We start from the raw sequence: 18,601 nt of genomic DNA on the forward strand, positions 1-18,601 counted from the left end.
CGTTTTTTTTTTTTTTCAACATTTCCTAACACTTGTTTATCAGATATCGTAGAATTTGCACCTTAGAATTAATTTCACACACGACCATAAGCAGACAGCCAGCTGTACTGTCATTGATGCCAGATTAGAGTTTAAAGACGGTCTCTCTCAAGTGAACCGCTAAAGTTAGTCGATAAAGTTATGTGAGCATATTGCCTGAGCATTAATTCGGCATCATCAAAATATCGCTAACACTTAACATTGTGTAAACAAAGCATTTAAAAAAAAAATGTATATTGGAAAATCGGGTAGATGAAACTGTATGATGTGGTGATCTTCAGTGCTGAAAAGACGAGTCAGTTTATCAAACGTTGAAATAAGACTTGAGTTGTCATTTCAAAAAAGAACAAGGATTTGTAGTTTCTTCTTGATTTTAGCGCTTTGCCCCTTTTATCTGCTTTTCATCATTATAAATGCAATATTTTCCTTTTTTTGGACGGTCGGTCAGACCAAAGAGCAATTGTGGGAAATTTTTTCACATTTTTTTTCTCTTTTAGAGATTTTTAAAATTCGAAGTTGTTGAATATATGTAATAGACAGATTGTGTGATCATGAAATTCACACCAAGCTGCAAAAATATCAAGGAAAATATCACTCTTCGAAATGACTTCGTGCAATGGCCCTTATAAAAAAGAGCTCAGTTTCGGATTATATTTTCAGAAATAACAGCAATTTTTTGAGCAGCAAATGTCAAATGATTTTTAATGGAGTCTTAATATCTACGTTTATTGTTTTTTAAAAGCCCCCTCATAATAACAAGATCACATAACACACGAACCCTAACTCAGTGACAGCTCCTCTGTCAGTCTTCAGATCTTTTCTCTGTTTGTGTTTGTGAGCGTTTCACTAATCCTGGATCAGTGGCTGTCGTAGTGGAAATGGAGGCTGTAAAAATTAAGTGCTTCCTGGTCTGCTGAGCAGTTTTGTTTGACCCTCTTGAGCGAAGCAAACACTGAGCCGGTCTAGCTGGGCCAGGAGCAGAGCTGGAATCCTTTTCATGTCGGCCAACAGACGTCCCACATCCACACGTCTTAATGGCTTTTTATGGCAGCTTGGAATCTTTATGGCTCCTTCTCACTCAATGGGACTGGCTGCAAAGACAGAAGGTCCTCAGAGGGAGGGACAAGCACAATACAGGGTGAAGGCTCAACAACAGGAGCTAAGGAGACATTCTCACCTACCAAATTCAGGATTTGGAAATATAGCAGATGTTCTGAGATTCTTGTCCATTGGATTACTCTTTTGTTTGCATCGTTTCTCTGTAGGGACTCTGCGGGAGGTGGGACGCCGCTCCAGCACTCTACCAGAATTTCACCTTAAACAATGTGGTAACAAGTTCATTCTTACAGGAATAATTAAGCCGGTGCGTATTATGAATTAACCTCATTTATTGTCTTAAATTGATAAGAATGATAAGGATGGTGCCTTCTATTGTCTTGATTTGTCCCACCAACTTATCAAACACCAAAAGGTTTCAATTTACACGCGATATATATTAAAAAAAAAAAGTTCTCCATATTTGAAAATCTGAAACTGAAAAATGTGCCTGTAAAATGACCAAAAATGATTGAAGTCTTACTGTAAAAGAATATTTACCAGAAAGTTTTTTGTGGGTCAGACATCAACTGTTCGGCTAAAATGAGCTGTATTTTGTCCACTTCACCTCTCAGAAGAATAACTGCACCTGGTGCATGGCACTTTAAACGATAAATTGATGCTTTTAACTTGTATTTACACAAATTGTTCTAAAAAGAGCAGTTTACTGTGATTTACATGTACGCCCCACATCTCCGGGACTGAAAAAGAGATGGACAAGGAAAAAAGAATAAAGTAACTCTGAGGCAGAGATTAATCTGTAAAATTTAAATACAAATAGAAAACTGTAATCAAACAAAAATATGCATTTGAGTGTAACAATATGTGATAAAAAATCCTTTAGTCCACATAACAAACCAGGTGCAGGTGTGCTGGCAAACTCCAAGTTAGGCCCAAGGTTTCAAGTTCTGCTGCGGTTTATTTTTCCGTGTGGAGCCATTCCATATTTCCATATTGTGACTCTCCAGAACAGAAAAATCCAGAGGTCTAGTGAAAGAGTGAGTTTTCCTTCATTGCAGAAGAGGTGGAAATGTGAGGCATGCTGCTGGAAGGCCCAGCTCCTTGAGCTGCACGCGCTATGAATGAAGTGGCAGCGGCGAAGTGCGTGTATGAACAAGGGCACCATGGTTCAGTAAAGACGGGAGTTGTTTTTGCTTTGGCTCCCATTTTTATCAGCTTCTTTTCGTTAGTTTGGCAAGATAATCTGTTTATAAATGGAACAGGATTTGAGAACTGCAGTAACAATACAGGATTGTGACACCATACAGTTTTGACATTACACCCCCAGTGAAACCACAGCTGTGAGCCCTTCCCTGGAATCCTGTGTCCACAGTAATGTTATGTTGTGCAATGTTCATCTGCATGCTGACTGCAGCCCCCTGCAACGAATCCACTGACATTTTCCTTCTTTAATGCAACATAAACTATCCATCTATACTGATCTGCTGATAAACTGTTCAGTAGGTGTTCTTGCTAACAACAGTATAAACAGGCGTTTGACTAGCGTTGTTACTGTCTTGCTTTCGTTTTAGTTTCAGTTCAATGAAGAAGTTTTGTTCTTCCAGGCAAAGCCCTTGTTTCATTTCGATGGACCAAATAACTTCAATGAAAACAGAGAGAAAACGTATATATCATGGTATTTCAGCAGTAGATACATGGTACTGTGAAATAACACGTTACTCCCTTAGTTCCCAATGACTGGATGGACTGGTGGTTTCAACTGAGAAAAAAATTAAAGATGAAATGAAAACATTTTGTTATATAACCACAAACAAGGCCTCCATGGTGGTGCAGTGGTCAGCACTGTCCCCTCACAGCAAGAAGGTTTCGGGTTCCAGTCCCGGCTCCATCACAGGATCTTTCTGTGTGAGTGTCCATGTTCTCCCTGTTCCTGTGTGGGTTCTCTCTGGTACTCCAGCTTCCTCCCACAGTCCAAAGACATCAAGAGGGGACGAGGCTGATTGATACTCTAAATTGACTGTAGGTGTGACTGTGAGTGTGAATGGTTGTCTGTCTCTATGTGTTGGCCCTGTGATGGACTGGTGACCTGTCCAGGGTGAACCCCGCCTCTCACCTGAAGGCTAGGATAGGTTCCACCCCCAGGATCCTTATCTGGATAAGCAGAAGAAAATGGATGGATGGATGGAACCACAAACAAAAAGTGGAGCTTAATTAATTAAATATTCATGATCTTTTGAATTTGGTGGGATTGCGAATCAAAGCATGATTTAAGAATAACTCATAGTGATTTCTCTGTATTTCATTTTGCAAGCGTTTCACTACAAAAATAATTGCATTAAATCTGTAAAGATTTATTTGGAGTGTCCAATTATGGGTGGTGTTTTTTGTGATAATATTTATCATGTCATTTGTGCACTATTTCTGTCTCTTCTCCAGTTGTTGGTACCCACCAGTCTGACTTCACCTCCTCCGTAGCAGCAGCAGTGCAGCAGCAGCAGGCTGAGCTCCAGTCATCATGGGTCGAACGCCACACAAAGGTCGGCCTTCCCTCTGCAGTTCATCACCCTGCTTGTCATCCATCCATCCACCCATTTTCTATACCACTTGACCGTTAAGGTTAGCAGTAGCAGGACTGGAGCCTATCTCAGCTGACATTGGGTGAGAGGCGGGGTTCACCCTGGATCAGACACCAGCTTGTCGCAGGGCCATCAGGAGCAGTTAGGGGTTCAGTATCTTGCTCAAGGATACTTGGACATGGTCACCGGGGGAAGTGAGGATCGAACCAGCGAGCCCTCGGTTGTTAGACGCCCACTCCACTACTGAGCCATGCCCCCGCCTCCCCGCTTGTCATGCCACCATAAATGTCCTACCAGAGAAGCCATCTATCACAGGACTATTACAGTGTTTTTGTGCCTTGATTCCCACAGCAATTTAAGTCTGTATATCAGTGGCTTTCAAATGCTGATGAGTGCTTCAATCATCTTTTGATTTCAGATCAAAAAGAGGAGAAGAAGGAGAGACAGAGCAGCATCACAGCAGGCTCTGCCCTCGACAAATCTAATGGTTGGCCATTCTGATCTGCAGCTTGTTCCTCTTCATTGTTGATCCTTTCATTAACTGTCTAATCTGAAAGTTTTTGAGTTAATGGCTTTTTTAATTCCGCCCGCTCTGTCTCAGTACTTGCATTAGCAGTGATCAGTGGTCTACTTTGATCTCTGTTTTCATTAGCATCTGAAGCATCAAATCTCAGGATAAATGTTGAGCTTTGTAATCACGATGGGTTTCTAGCGAGTCTCTCATCTCCTACTCTGCATTTATCTTTATTCCTGATAAACTTCTTCAACTCGGCACACATGTGCAAAGTGAAATTAACATTTCTTCCTGTGCAAGAGTTATTTAGGTTTGATTATGTGTGATTTACTTAAGTAAAGAAAAAGATTGAGATCTTGGTTACTGCTTTTTGCTGAAAAATGCTTGTGATTTATTTCAATTTGTGCAGCACTACTAGAGGTTTATTCATTTTATCAATTGTAGTTTGTGATTGTCGCTAAATTGTATTTTCTGTCTCTAATGTTAATTCTTCAAATTCTTACTAGTTTTTGTATTTTTCCTTTCAAGAACCATTCAGTTGGGAAGATTATCTGAGAGAAACGTCCTCCATCGCAGCCTCTCCGACGTGCTTCAAACAGGTAGCTGATCATTAGGGTGGAGTTTGAAGGTCCTGCATTATTCATTTTAGTTTTGTTGTAGTATCACAAGGACAACCACACTTTCATTTTCAAGTTTGTAGATATTCTATAGAGTCAACAAAAGACCAAAAACAACACTGGCTATGGTATTTGCCGATACCAATCAACAATATTCTTTTTCTAACTAAGGCCTTAAAGGAACATTTGGGAAATAAAGACCAGCAGAAGGTACCCTCCTCTCCTCTGGGTACATTGGAGACCTCCCAACCTTATTCAGAGACAGCTGATTGCTAGTTAGCTTAGCATCTATGAATGCTTGTGCTGGGGCTGGTTAAGCAGTAGTAAGCACTGTCAACTCACAGCCAGGCCAGTCTCTTGTGTGTACCCCTCCTCTAGGATGTACCTCTCCTCTCCAGGTGTACCCTGCCTCTAGCTCAAGCCCACTGACAGCTGGGATCGACTCTAGTCCCGCTGCTCCTCTAAACAGGATAAACAGTATAGACAGTGGATGGATGGTTGCTTGCCAGGTTCATGGACGGATAGTTTGACATCTATGACCTATGACCAGCTCAATATTTGGCACCACAGGGAGACTTTCCTCTTGTGCCAATATTAGTGTAACACTTTGGCTTAAAGCCAGTTTCAACCACTATGACAGATATTTCCTACGAGCTTTAAACAGAAGTGTCTTTTATAGAAAATTTGCGGCCCACTGATTGATCATAGTATATATTAACTGAAGTATGAATTGGTACGAGTTCACAGATTAGAGTCACAGTTGGTAAATTATTTGGAGACTCATCTATTGTAGGTTTTTGGAAGGTTTTGAACATTTCTGGTCTTATCTGCAACACCTTAATAACCTTTTGTACCTTTTGTATATAGCAAGAATTGCATCAACAGTTATAGCATGGGTGTCTTCACTATAAATGTTCCTGATGTCCCCTTGTGTCCCTCTGCAGGCCAGAGTCCCCCCTTCCAATGACTTTAAGGCAGGCATGAAACTTGAGGCCCGGGATCCTCGCAACTCTAACTCAGTGTGCATTGCAACGGTGATGGGCATGATGGGCACTCGTCTTCGCCTGCGTTTGGACGGTAGTGACAACACCAACGACTTCTGGAGGCTGGTGGACTCATCAGATATTCAGCCGATAGGAACCTGTGAAAGGAACGGAGACATGCTACAGCCACCGCTGGGTGAGTCCCCCTCAGCTGTCTCCTGGAATTCATGTGTGATCAGAGGTTGATGTGAGATGAATAGTCAGGGCTGTTCAGTTTCACGGAGAGCTCAAAATTCTACGATATGATGGATATAATGTCACAGTGAGTATTTTTCCCTTAAAGCTTGTCTTGTGGTTCTGTCCGTTTGAACATTAACAGTTTAACATGTTTTGTACCGAAAAAAAGGATTAGTTTGATCATTAGCATGTAGACAGGCGCGACTTCCCAAAACATTTAGTTTGTATTAAGTATTACCTAATCAATAAACTAAAAAGCAGCACTTTTTAGTGTATCTGCTGCTGAAGAGAGACAGGTACTGGACAGGACACTGTACTGTATAAAAAGTAATATTTCCATTTAAAGTATACTTGAATGTTTCTTTGATCGTGTGTTCAGGTTTCAGGATGAACGCCTCCTCGTGGCCCATGTTCCTCCTACGGACGCTGAGTGGAGCAGAGATGGCACCCAGCTCTGCTTTTAAGAAGGTAACTGGATGGAGCTCCTGCATTTTTATGTATTTTCTGTGCTGAACTTGCTGGAGAAACAGTTGTACACATGTACTATTATCTTTATTGTCTTTAAATGACTATTTTAATTCCCCAAAAAATCCAGTACAATTTGCACTCTCCCCAGTACTTTTCAAAAACAAGTGAAACAGCCTTAATGTCCCATAGCATTCAGTCAGCATTGAGGAAACTGAGTGTCACATTTAAAAAGCACATCACACAAGCTAAGTCAACAAACACAAAGCCCATTACTGGCTCAATGTCTGAAAGGATATCTGACACAACTTTAAATCTCAGTATAAAATAGGAAAGTTTTCCTACTGTCTTTATTGCAGTAGCCCACATAACCACAAGGTGGAGCCACTCTCTCTCTCACTCATACTTTGTTTTCCCTCTATACTCTCCTCCAGTATTGATCACAGCACAACAGATCTCTCTGAGGAATATAATCCTACTATAGAGCTTCTTTTTTAAGCAGATAATAAACTTGATGTACGTGTGTAACTTCTCATAATCCCGGGGATATTGTTTGATGTTAAAACAGAGATAGATAATCGTCTGGTTTCTGTATATACTTGTGTGTGTGTATGTGTGAAGGAACCAGCCAGCCCTCCTAAAAACTACTTCCAGCCTGGCATGAAGTTGGAAGCGGTGGACAGGAAGAACCCCTACCTGATCTGTCCAGCCACAGTTGGCGAGGTCAGAGGTCAGGAGATCTTTGTCATGTTTGACGGCTGGCGAGGAGCCTTTGACTACTGGTGCCCATTCGACTCCAGAGACATCTTCCCTGTCGGCTGGTGTGCGCTGACCAAACACAGTTTACAGCCACCTGGAAACTTCTGTGAGTGCTGCTTCATTTTGGCATGCAGGAGTCTGTCTGGTTATGATCTGAATTAACTTGCTGCTTCTCATAATGTTTCCAAACGGAATTTTATACCCATATTAATAATTCCAAAATGGAAAATGCATTCCTGTCTTATTGGAGGTTGTCAGTAGTTCAGTCTGGGAGGTCTTGTTGGTTGATGCTTGGTTGATAGAAATTCTCCTTGTTTGGGCGATTGCTAGTTTTCCTTTCATCCATCCATCCATTGTCTTCCGCTTATTCCTGTTAAGGGTCGCGAGACAGCAGCTACGGGTGAGAGGCGGGGTTCACCCTGGACAGGTCACCAGTCCATCGCAGGGCCAACATGTATAGACAGACAACCATTCACACTCACAGTCACACCTACGGTCAATTTAGAGCAGGGGTCCCCAAACATTTTTCTGTGAGGGCCACATAACTTTTCCCTTCTCTGATGGGGGCCGGGGTCAGTTTGTAACAGAAAAAGTGGGACGATCGCAGGGGTGCCTAAATTTAAAAATGTATTGTTTTCCAGAAAGCCACACAACCAAATAACCCTCTCTGGGTTCTTCACAGAAAAAAAGTTAGGAAATATATAATGACACTACCAAATAACCCTCTCTGGGTTCGGGTCTAGGATTTTTTTCTGGGGGTTGACAGACAGGGGCACAGACTGCAGAAGGGTGGAATAGAATGTCACGCTGTATGCATGTATGAAATAGTTACTAACTGACTGTGTGTTCACACCAAACGGCAATGCGAATTTTCGTGTCGCTTTATTCACAAATATGAACATATTGATCCAGCGATCAAATTCACGCGGATAAAGTGACGTGAAAATTCGCGTCGCGTTTGGTGTGAACACACCTTAATAGTTAATAATGAAAATAGTTCATAGCCAGCTATCAATTTTATTATCAAATACCAGAGTTGTTTTTGGCAGGCATTTTAGATTTAGTTTTAGTCTTAGTCTTTTGGACTAAATGCTTCTTAGTTTTAGTCACATTTTAGTCATTTCTATCCTTGATAGTTTTAGTCTTGTTTTAGTCGAAGAAAACTCAAAGGTTTTAGTCAAATATCAAAGAAACCTATAAATAAAATATATATGTGTATGTACTTAATAGGCTAATACAGATGTTAGAATGAAGCACACTGAAACTGATCTAACTTTCAAAGTCTTCTTTCCCCCTCTTTTTCTTTCTCTACCTTTTGCTTTTATTATTTTGTTGCAGATGCAGACAACACACTGGCACACAATATGAGCATCGTATCACAATGAAATAGGATTAAACAAAAAATAAAAGCACACTTGACTTCCATATGAAGTAGGATGGGAACACAAAGTGGCTCCTAGTGCAATTCTACTAGAATATGAGGGTGGAGCTCTTTTCACAGCAAACAAGTTTCACAACCACAAGTCAAGTTCTAGAGACATTAAAATCTCAACATGGCCACGAAATGGCTTTACAAACATGTAAATATCAAAACAAAATTTCCTGCTCTGCATATATAAAACAACTATTTATGGCAACCAAACAGAAGCAACATGGAAGCACAGTAGGACCTGTACGATGACACTAGTCAAGTAACAACTTGCCGTTAGGTAGCCTACCGGTTCAATTTGAGGAAAGCGCTTCTCTCTAAAATGACTCTGGCTCTGTTACGACGGCCACGACTGAGGTCACCTCTCATGCTAAAGACTCTCTCAGCAAATGTTTGTTGTATTTTTTCCTGAGAGTTTGAAGCCACAACATGAGGAAGCTGTGGTGGCTCCGTCGTCTTGACTCGTCTCCTCGGCCCGTACAAGGCATTCTGTTTTATTGTCCCTTGGACTGTATCTGAAGTTCGACCATAAATCATCCCTCTTTTTACGATCGCCCGACACCGCTGCTGCTGCCATGGTGTGTGTCTCGTTTGCTGCAGACAGGCCCAGACTGTCTCTGTGTGTGCATGTGTGTGCGCGCGAGAGGCTTTTAGTGCGTGTGTGTACTGATGATGGGGGCATGACCATTAGGACCAACAGCTTCAGCTGGCTCCATTCTGATGTTTGAGCTCTTGATTGACATTGCGCGCATGTTATACTTGGCGGAAAAAAACGCATGTTTTGAAACTTTGATCGCCCGCTTACTAACAATTTAGTCTCGTCTCGTTCTCGTCAGATGAAAATGTATACAATTTCGTCACATTTTAGTCTTAACAGGGTTATGGTGACGTTCGTCTTAGTCTCATTTACGTCATGGAAAAAAGGGGTCTGACGTTGTCATTTTCGTTTTCGTCCAGCGTGACGAAAACAACACTGTCAAATACAAATACACGTATATGGGAAAAAAAATCAAAATGCGTCTCTGGTATTGTTCAGGGGGCCGGGCCAAATGTGGAGGCGGGCCGTAGTTTGGGGACCACTGATTTAGAGGATCAGTCAGCCTCGTCTCCTCTTGATGTCTTTGGACGGTGGGAAAAAGCTGGAGTACCAGAGAGAACCCACACAGGAACAGGGAGAACATGGAGACTCCACACAGAAAGATCCTGTGCTGGAGCTGGGACTCAAACCCGGAATCTTCTTGCTGTGAGGCAACAGAGCTGACCACTGCACCACCGTGCAGCCCAGGTTTCCTTTCATAAGAAGTAAAACGTGTCCTCTCAGTAGCCCTCCTGACTAGTCCATTAGTTACTGGGGAAGGAGTCTAGTCAAGTCAATTTTAATTGTATAGCGCCAAATCACTACAAAAGTTATCTGATGACACTTCACAAGTAGAGCAGGTCCAGCACCACACTCCTTCAGTGAATTTACACCTAACAGTTCTTCGTCAGCAAGTACATTTTGTGACTCCTCCTTTTAACGGGCAGGAATGTTGAGCAGACCCAGGATCAACAGGAATGGACGTCTGCTTTGAACTTGGAGAGAAGTTAACACAGACTCGGTGTATTCACATGAACCATATGTTCAGGGTTATTATGATGGGGCACCTCTTGTAACTTGTCATAAATGCAGAGTTGCAAATATGCCACATCTTTCATGCAGTTTCAAATTTCACTTCAAGTTACCTACAGAGTTTCACAAAACACAGACTTCATGTAATATTTGTCTGATCTGGGTTATGAATAGGGAATGTTTAGTGGAGACAGCAGCTCCTCTCCTGCCTGTTTCTGACTTGCTGTTTGTTACTGAAGGTACGGATCAAGTCTGTCAGACCTGCTTCGTGGCTCGACTGTCACTTAAGCCATCACAGCAGCGACAGTTGTTGTGGGGCGGGACCTCCTGCTGCATACTCCAGCTTTTTCAACTGTTACACAGAGCTTTGATGTAGAGATTGTGTGACCCTTCCCCAAAATATTATTTGAGTGAAATCTCAGTTGACGATAACTAGCTCAAATTGACTACAGGTCCCCCATTTTCACCACTAGGGAGCAGCACAAGCACAAAGGTGTCTGCTTTATCCCTCCAGGCTGACAACTGCAGGTAACCACCATTATCTGGTGGCGTGTGGGTCATGTTCCATCTCAGTGAGGCTGGGTGGGTCAGTCGAACTCTGAGTGCAGACATCAGACAGTGAAACCTCATTCAGAGTGTTTTGAAACCAAGTTTGTGTCCACAGTCCACTGAGATGGACTCAAGTTCCATCAAAATGTGTCTTGAGCACTTTTGATCAGATTTAGTGGCTCAGTCAGCACACGTTTGTCTTCATCTACCAGACAGATGCTGAACAGTCAATATCTGCTTGTGTACTTGTTCTGCTGCATTTGTTAGAGGGGAAATAAACTGTGACAGTAAATATCTAGAACTTTATTTAATTTTATGTGCGATGGGGATTACGCAGTCATTATTTCACTGAGCACTTGCCAGCAGAGATGCAGCCTATACGTACTTGGCCTGCAGATTATTGAAAATGGAGACAAATTTTACAGTACTGTAGTTAATGTCAGAATTTGTGTGTGTGTGTGTGTGTGTGCGTGCGTCTGTGTCTGTGTGTATCTGTGTTTTGCTCTCTGTTGTGTTGAGTTGACTGGTTTTGACGGTGAGGTCATGACCCACAGCTCTGACCTCCACAATCAGGCTGCTGCGTCATTCCCTGAAGATTCTGTTTGAATAGATTCCAGTTCCTGGTTATAAGATGTGCGATGGTTTGCTGCTCTGAGCTCATGGAAATGTGACAAAGCCTCTCAGCGGTCGGAGACACAGAGAGAATTCACTCATTTTAGTCCACTGAGATGCAGATTTAGTTGTGTATGAAGTTTTGTGTTGAGGATTTAGACAAAAAAAACAACAACTTTGATCTATTAGGTTCATTGCTTCAGCTAGGGCCACCACATTTCACTCCTCTGTGCACCTGTGTGTTCATTCCACCATAGGCAAATGCATTGTGTCACGTAGTATACTGAGTACTGAGTACTGAGATGTCCTGGTAGGGAAACCTGGTCCCTCGGGAATAACAGACACATAAGTTGACAGACAGTAATATGTGAAAGCTTCAAATTACATTAAAGACAGATGAAGATTGCAGATGCCTGCACAGAGGTGTACTGTACACACATCCAGTCATGCTCTGGTAAGTATCAAATGCTGAACAGGCCCATTTGATCTCAATCAAGAGGAAAGGATCAGAGGGAATTTGAGAGGTTTCATTGTTGGGGTGCAGATGGTATGAGCATCTCAGAGATGCTCAACTCACTAGTGTTTCCATAGGAACAGAGACCAAAGTGACATTTGCATGTAGATTTTTGGCAAGACTTCAGTAAATAGGGTCAGGAGCTGTGGTTACCAGTGTGTTATGGAAGAAAAATAGAGGAGAAACTCTACCCAGTTAAATGAAATATTGCCCACCGGGAAAACGGTACAGGCTGAAACCTTAACCTCGACAGCGAGCTGATTTGGGGGCTCTGTAATGGTTTTCAGTGAGCTAATGTGCATTTTATGGGGAATTTGCAGACATGATTGGGGTCCAGTTGTCTGCTGAAAGGAAAGTGTGACTCCAATAAACACAAATTTTGTCACAATGACCACCTTCATGAGACAGTGCAGCCAGTTTTGACCCTGCCCAATTACAAATGAATCAATTTAATTCAAAGTCTGAAGTTTCCTTAAGAGGCGATAGAAATGCTAGACACAAGAGATGAATGGGATAGAATTACATCATCAAACGATCATACAACATTATTACTGAGATAAATTTTCAGTTGACCTTATCCATGTAGCTTTTCATTTGTTATCAAAAATCTTCACACACACACACACACACACACACACACACACACACACACACACACACACACACACACACACTAATTGATATATAAATGTTGTGGATCATTATCAGAATATTTGACATTTGGTAATTCAAACATCAGCTGTTTTAACACTAACAGTGTCTGCTTTGAGGATATTTGAAGTGCTTTTCAAAACTACAGTAAATGTGCGTCATGGTCTGGGGCCTCTTCAGAAACAAAAACATTTTAGTGGTTCCTTCTGTGTCTGTTTATCTACTCCGTCTCTCCTGAGGTTCCCCTCGGAAGTCCTGGACTTCGCTTAACACGGAATGTTCCCTGTATTCGTCTGCAGAAATTAGAGCTTTGGTTGATATTAGTGCTGAGCTTTTAATTATCATCAGCATATAATTATGTGGTAATTACACGGAGACGATGTCGCTGTGTAATTTGCTCTAATGCTGAAGTTTAATGTTCAAGGTTTAGCTGTTTGGTTTCTTTGGCAGATATTCGGACACAAGTCATTCAGGTCACAGAGGACCCTGGAGTGAGTGTGGTCAGTCAGAACTGGGGGGATTGATGTTGAGCAGGGAAAAAAAAGAAGATGTTGAGCAGGGAATTGTTCTTATGTTTGCCAGCTGTCCAGTACATCAGCTACGGTATTTCCTGCACTCTTACCTTGTTGGTGGTGTACATTAGTCAGGAAGTCTTTTAATAACCTGGTTCTACACTGGCTAACAGAGAATGTTACCACGCACGAGTTAGCACGAGTTCTAAATGTGTCACAGAAATGGCTTTATTGTAACATTTAATGATGTTGGATCATTTCAAAACTTTTAGCAGCAAAATTTATAGAGAGTTTTGGGGCCGTTATTAAATATTTGAATGCAATTTTGTTAGAAGAGGCGGCACAATGATGCAGTGGTTCGCTCTATCGCCTCCCAGCAAGAAGGTTCTGGATTCTAGTCCCGGCTCCAGCACAGGATCTTTCTGTGTGAGTCTCCATGTTCTCCCTGTTCCTGTGTGGGTTCTCTCTGGTACTCCAGCTTCCTCCCACAGTGCAAAGACATCAAGAGAGGACGAGGCTGATTGATACTCTAAATTGACTGTAGGTGTGACTGTGAGTGTGAATGGTTGTCTGTCTCTATGTGTTGGTCCTGAGATGGACTGGTGACCTGTCCAGGGTGAACCCTGTCTCACGCCTGAAAGCTGCGGGGATAGGATCCAGCCCCCCTGCGACCCTTAATAGGAATAAGAAGAAAATGGATGGATGGATGGATAATTGGAAAATGTTCAGAACAAAACATTTCTGTGTGGGACAACCGGCATGATTCTCAAGGGTGTTCTATGGGTGTTTTGGTTTTCTACATCCTGTGGATGGATGACAGTAGCGCAAATGTCTCAGTCCTGGGGCAGTCAATTTGTAAGTCTCCCTTTAGGTTTTCAGTATTTCTACCAAAAATTTTTAATTTATGCTTTAGATGTAGACACACACACACACACACACACACACACACACACACACACAACTTCCTGGCCTGCGGATTACTTTAATCCCGGCGGGTGAACGGAGCTGTCATGATGTGACGTCCTCACGTCTGCGTCTGATCCTGCTGCTGACATGCGTACCACGCTGAGAGCTCGCCAGGCCGCCGCTCACAAGGAGACTTAGTACAGATTTAGTGTGTGTGTGTGTGTGTGTGTGTGTGTGTGTGTGTGTGTGTGTGTGTGTGTGTGTGTGTTTGTGTGTGTGTGCGTATACATGCATAATTTGTAGTCAAAAAAAAGAAGAAAGGATCATGTAAATTACCAAACAGCTACCATGTTTTTACGTATTACAGGGAAGAATTCTTGCCTGGGTGAGGTATTAATGAGCTGATAATTAGCTGCATATGTGAGAGTGGGAGACGCTGTAATTTCATCTATATTTAAAATCATCATTATTTATAAACTTTTACTGTTGTGATCCCGCTCCATGTTTCTGTAAGACGCCACTGAGAACTACAAGTTTGGGTGAATGATAATTTTCCTTTTTGTTCAGGAAGTGTTCTTCTTCAGGCTTTTTTTTCCTCTAAATCTTTTGTGTGATACGTCTTTGTTTTTGGTATTAAATTGGGTCAGAATGCAGAATAGTGCATTCTGAATAATGCATGAAGGGTACAGCATGTCTACTTTGGTGGAAGCAGACACACAAAGGTTATTTTGTCTAGTTAAGACACAAGATGTGTGTTTTTTGCAACTTAACATTCTATATTTTGAATGAATATTAGCTTGTAGACATCTAATTTACAATTAAAATTATGGAAAATCTTAATAAATACGAAGTACAAATATTATGATATTCTAAAATATCAAATGTTTACACTTGGCTTTTTTTTTTTTTAAATTTAAAACATCAACTCTCTTTAAGATTTGACCCATATACTGAACAATGCTCCCTAGGGTTCTGACAAGAATAACCTAAAAATACATTATGTATGTAAGAACGATGTATAATTAGTCATTTATAAACTGCATCTCATTAGTGCTCACACCAACATCAAAGTTTTCTGTAATCTGTGACATTAGCACTCCTGTGTGTTTGCTCAGAGCTAGATTAAGACATTTTTGACTGCAGGGATTTTTCCCAGGCTTCCTCTGCTCCACATTGTTCCAGAGACGGGTGATATCTGACCATGCCACTGTTTCCTGATGCTGGACTGGCCATCTTTCATCAGGGAATGTCTGAATAGGCTAGGGTTACACTGACGGGGACCCCCTTCTGGGCCTTGAGAGAGTGTGTGTTTGTGTGTGTGTGTGTGTGTGTGTGTGTGTTTGTGTGTGTGTGTGTGTGTGTGTGTTTGTGTGTGTGTGTGTGTGTGTGTGTGTGTGTGTGTGTGTGTGTGTGTGTGTGTGTACATGTTGAGGGAAAGCTTGTGCATGTGCACACGAACTCCAGGAGTTTGCCCCTTTTCACCCGTTTCAATCAAGAGTCTTCTGATCCAGTTTAACCTTTTACCCTCCTCCTATCCCCTCCCCCCTCCCCCCAGCCACTCTCAGGAGCCCCACCGTTAACCCCTCTCCCTGCACACCTCCCCCTCCCCCAGTGCCTTGCTGAGAAGCAGGTGACTGATGTAGACTGTCGATTATGGCCTACAGATAACATGAATAAAGGGCTCACCCCCCCCCCCTGCCATCCACCACACCCACCCACTCTTCCTCCCCTCCAGTCTGCCCCTCCCCAGCCTCTATGCAAATCTAAACTAACCCCCTCCTCCTGCTCATTCAGTGGGAGGGAAGCTTTGCAGCAGCTTCAGCCTGCAGCAGAAGCAGCAGCGCTGGAGTGGGCTTTGTTGTGGACTAGTACCAGGAGACACGCGGGGACTACTTTGGGGGACAAACCTGGACAATGAGGTGCAGCTAATGAGGGAACATTAGAGAAAGTTTAAAAAGAGCAGAACACGTTGATTAGACAGAGTTGTTTCAATAAGACAAACAGGAAGCAACTCTGCTTTTTATTGTTAGACATCGTTGCGAGCAGCAGCACTACTGCTGCTTCCTCTACTACTACTACTACTAGTACTACTACTTCTATTACTGCTGCTGCTGCTGCTGCTGCCACGAGAGCCACAGCTGCAGCAGTTAGTGACTGCTCGTCTAGAGGGAACTTTGTGGTGAGTTGATATTTACAGAGTGGCGACTTTTATAAAATGAAAGAAAGATTCACTCTTTTCATCAGCTGAGTGTGATCCTCTCTGTGTTCCGAAGGCTGTTTTGTGACATTGATGATCTCCAGTATGATGAAAAGAGACATGGTTATTCAGCAAAACATGTTTCATGGCACTTTTTGTTCTTATAATCTGAGAGACTTAATTCCACTGAAATTTCCCTGTTCCCTGCATCACAAGTCAAAACTGCTCAGATGGAGATTAAGGTGAAGTATGTCCGTGATCTACTTAATTCAGGAAGATGAGGTGGATTATTTAATGCTGCTGCCAAAAAGTGAAATTAACTGCTGTAATTAGTTTGAAACCTTTTACTCAGATGAAAGAAGCAGGTTTCTTTGTTTAGCTACAAGACTTTTTGAATGGCTCGCATTATGAAGTTCACGTTAAGAAATGAGCAGCCTCCACAGCCTCATTTGATTAAGCTTGGACTTCTAGTTATATGCGATCTTTTGTTGTTGTTTTTTTTGTGGTAGGATCAAATTTTTTCAAGACTTCTTAATTATTTTCAGTACTGGGATTTGTTGAGGGGATATTTTCAAATGTGCAAATATTTTTGGTCAGGATTGAATAGAATTGCGTTGGTTGCAGCTGGTGTATCATGCTGATAACACTGTACAGGAAAACCTTTTTTGGTGGTTACACTTTGCACCCTGAAGCAGTTGTAGTTCCCCTTCTGACACAAACAAGCTGTCACACGTACTGCACTTCATACTGAGTTTGTATCCCAGTGCGTCAGACTGAACAACCTGAGTGAGAGAGTGTACGTTGTTGAATGGACTGTGAGGGTGCTCAGTATGTGTGTGTGTGTGTGTGTGTGTGTGTGTGTGTGTGTGTGTGTGTGTGTGTGTGTGTGTGTTTGGGGGGGTTGTAATTAGATGAGAGTCCCTCCTCCCAAACACCCTGACAGCAGACACACACACACACACACATGCACGCGCACACACGTGTTTCCTCAGGCTGTGTTACACAGGTCAACGGGTCGAGCTGGAATGATATCGTCATGATCAGAGCCATATGTCTCTATTCTGCTGCCTCGTATAAATGTTACATGGCTGGCTGAAGATTGTCTTGTTTATTCTTAGTCAGGATTAATCCACAGAAGAAGTGGTGTTACAGATTTTTACACTTTTATACAATTTGTACATCTTTCTGGTCTTTACAGATCTTTATAGACCTTCATCTGTTTTTGTATACCAGACATTTTTTTTCATGCAGTATAAAATTATTGAATACATAATTGCCTGAAAAGGGAAGAAAACATTGAAGCAGAGCTGATCATAACCCTCATGAAGAAACAGTGAGTTTTTGTTTATTTTCACTAAATATCAGGACCACCTGATGGAGTTTTTGACAAAGCTTTGCCAGCTGCTTCATCTGGTTTTAAGCTGTGTTAGCCTGTTGTCTGTAGCGCAATATTCAGCTAGGAGAGTGGTATTGATCCACTCACTGAGCTAAACCCTATTAGAGTGTAAATCACCATTAGTATCAGGAATGATGGTGTGTGTAAGAGCCAAACCAGTGACTCTTGAACTAGAATGTTCCTCTGATCTCTGGTGGGTAGAATTAACATGCAGATAGGGAAGTGGTATTGATCGCTGTGATGAAAATTGTTATTTGTTGCAGAAATAATGATGTGTAGAATAGCCAAAGCAAATAGTACCGTACTCAGGTTGAAGACTAGAATCTCAGGAAGACACATTCAAAGGACATATTGTGAAGTGGTCTAATAATGTGTTTAGGCAATGATTTCTCATCCATTTGGGCCAGATTTTCCACCCCTAGTGGTTGATATATTAAGCCTGGTTTATGCTTCTGTGGCGCGGCGATGCCGTACCTACGCAGTTGACGCAGACCCACAGGGAGAGTGATATATATATATACTGAAGGAGTTTGATGTGTGTCAGTTGGAGGAGCTTTTTGACCATCGCTCTTGTCTTGTGTCACGACATAAGAACCAGTTACTGATGTAGTGAGCTATGGAACTGGTGAACAAATGGCAAAGAGACTAAAAAGAGTGAATATGGTTCCTGGAGTGGAGGGAGTAATCTGCTTCGTTACAGAGTGGATGAATTGATGAGAATACTGGGGAAGAATCGAGGCGGATCTTCTGTTCACGTTGACACAAGGAGTGGAACTGAACAAAACCCTCAAACTTAACTTCAACTTTTACAGTGGATATTCATGGAAGGCAAAATCTGAATAGAATATCAACTTTCATCAAGCAGCTAAAATTCCATTGAATTATGTGCGGTGTCGTCCTTTAATTCATGTTTTGCACGCACTCATTGTTCAGTCAAGGTACCAAGTTTTCAAAAATACCAAACATGCCACACACAGTTT

The 18,601-nt window shown here is 42.0% G+C and overlaps 1 protein-coding gene across 4 annotated transcripts in view; it reads left to right on the forward strand.

Moving 5' to 3' along the window:
* scml2 (Scm polycomb group protein like 2) overlaps positions 1–18,601 on the forward strand; it is a 31,821-nt gene that overhangs the window by 1,954 nt on the left and 11,266 nt on the right. For 2 of the 4 annotated variants that reach the window (XM_086180092.1, XM_086180101.1), the window contains exons 2-8: positions 1,305–1,402; positions 3,532–3,632; positions 4,090–4,158; positions 4,714–4,784; positions 5,747–5,981; positions 6,402–6,490; positions 7,109–7,352. In XM_086180092.1, the coding sequence (XP_086036218.1) occupies positions 3,611–3,632; positions 4,090–4,158; positions 4,714–4,784; positions 5,747–5,981; positions 6,402–6,490; positions 7,109–7,352 (730 nt within the window). In that variant the 5' untranslated portion in view covers positions 1,305–1,402; positions 3,532–3,610. The remainder of the gene's footprint in view (positions 1–1,304; positions 1,403–3,531; positions 3,633–4,089; positions 4,159–4,713; positions 4,785–5,746; positions 5,982–6,401; positions 6,491–7,108; positions 7,353–18,601) is intronic. The other 2 variants (XM_086180081.1, XM_086180110.1) reach the window with 1 other exon arrangement.

Source organism: Aulostomus chinensis, chromosome 2 (genome assembly GCF_037954235.1).
Source record: "Aulostomus chinensis isolate RoL2024-O1b breed Wild chromosome 2, RoL_Achi_v1.0, whole genome shotgun sequence".
Taxonomy (NCBI): domain Eukaryota; kingdom Metazoa; phylum Chordata; class Actinopteri; order Syngnathiformes; family Aulostomidae; genus Aulostomus; species Aulostomus chinensis.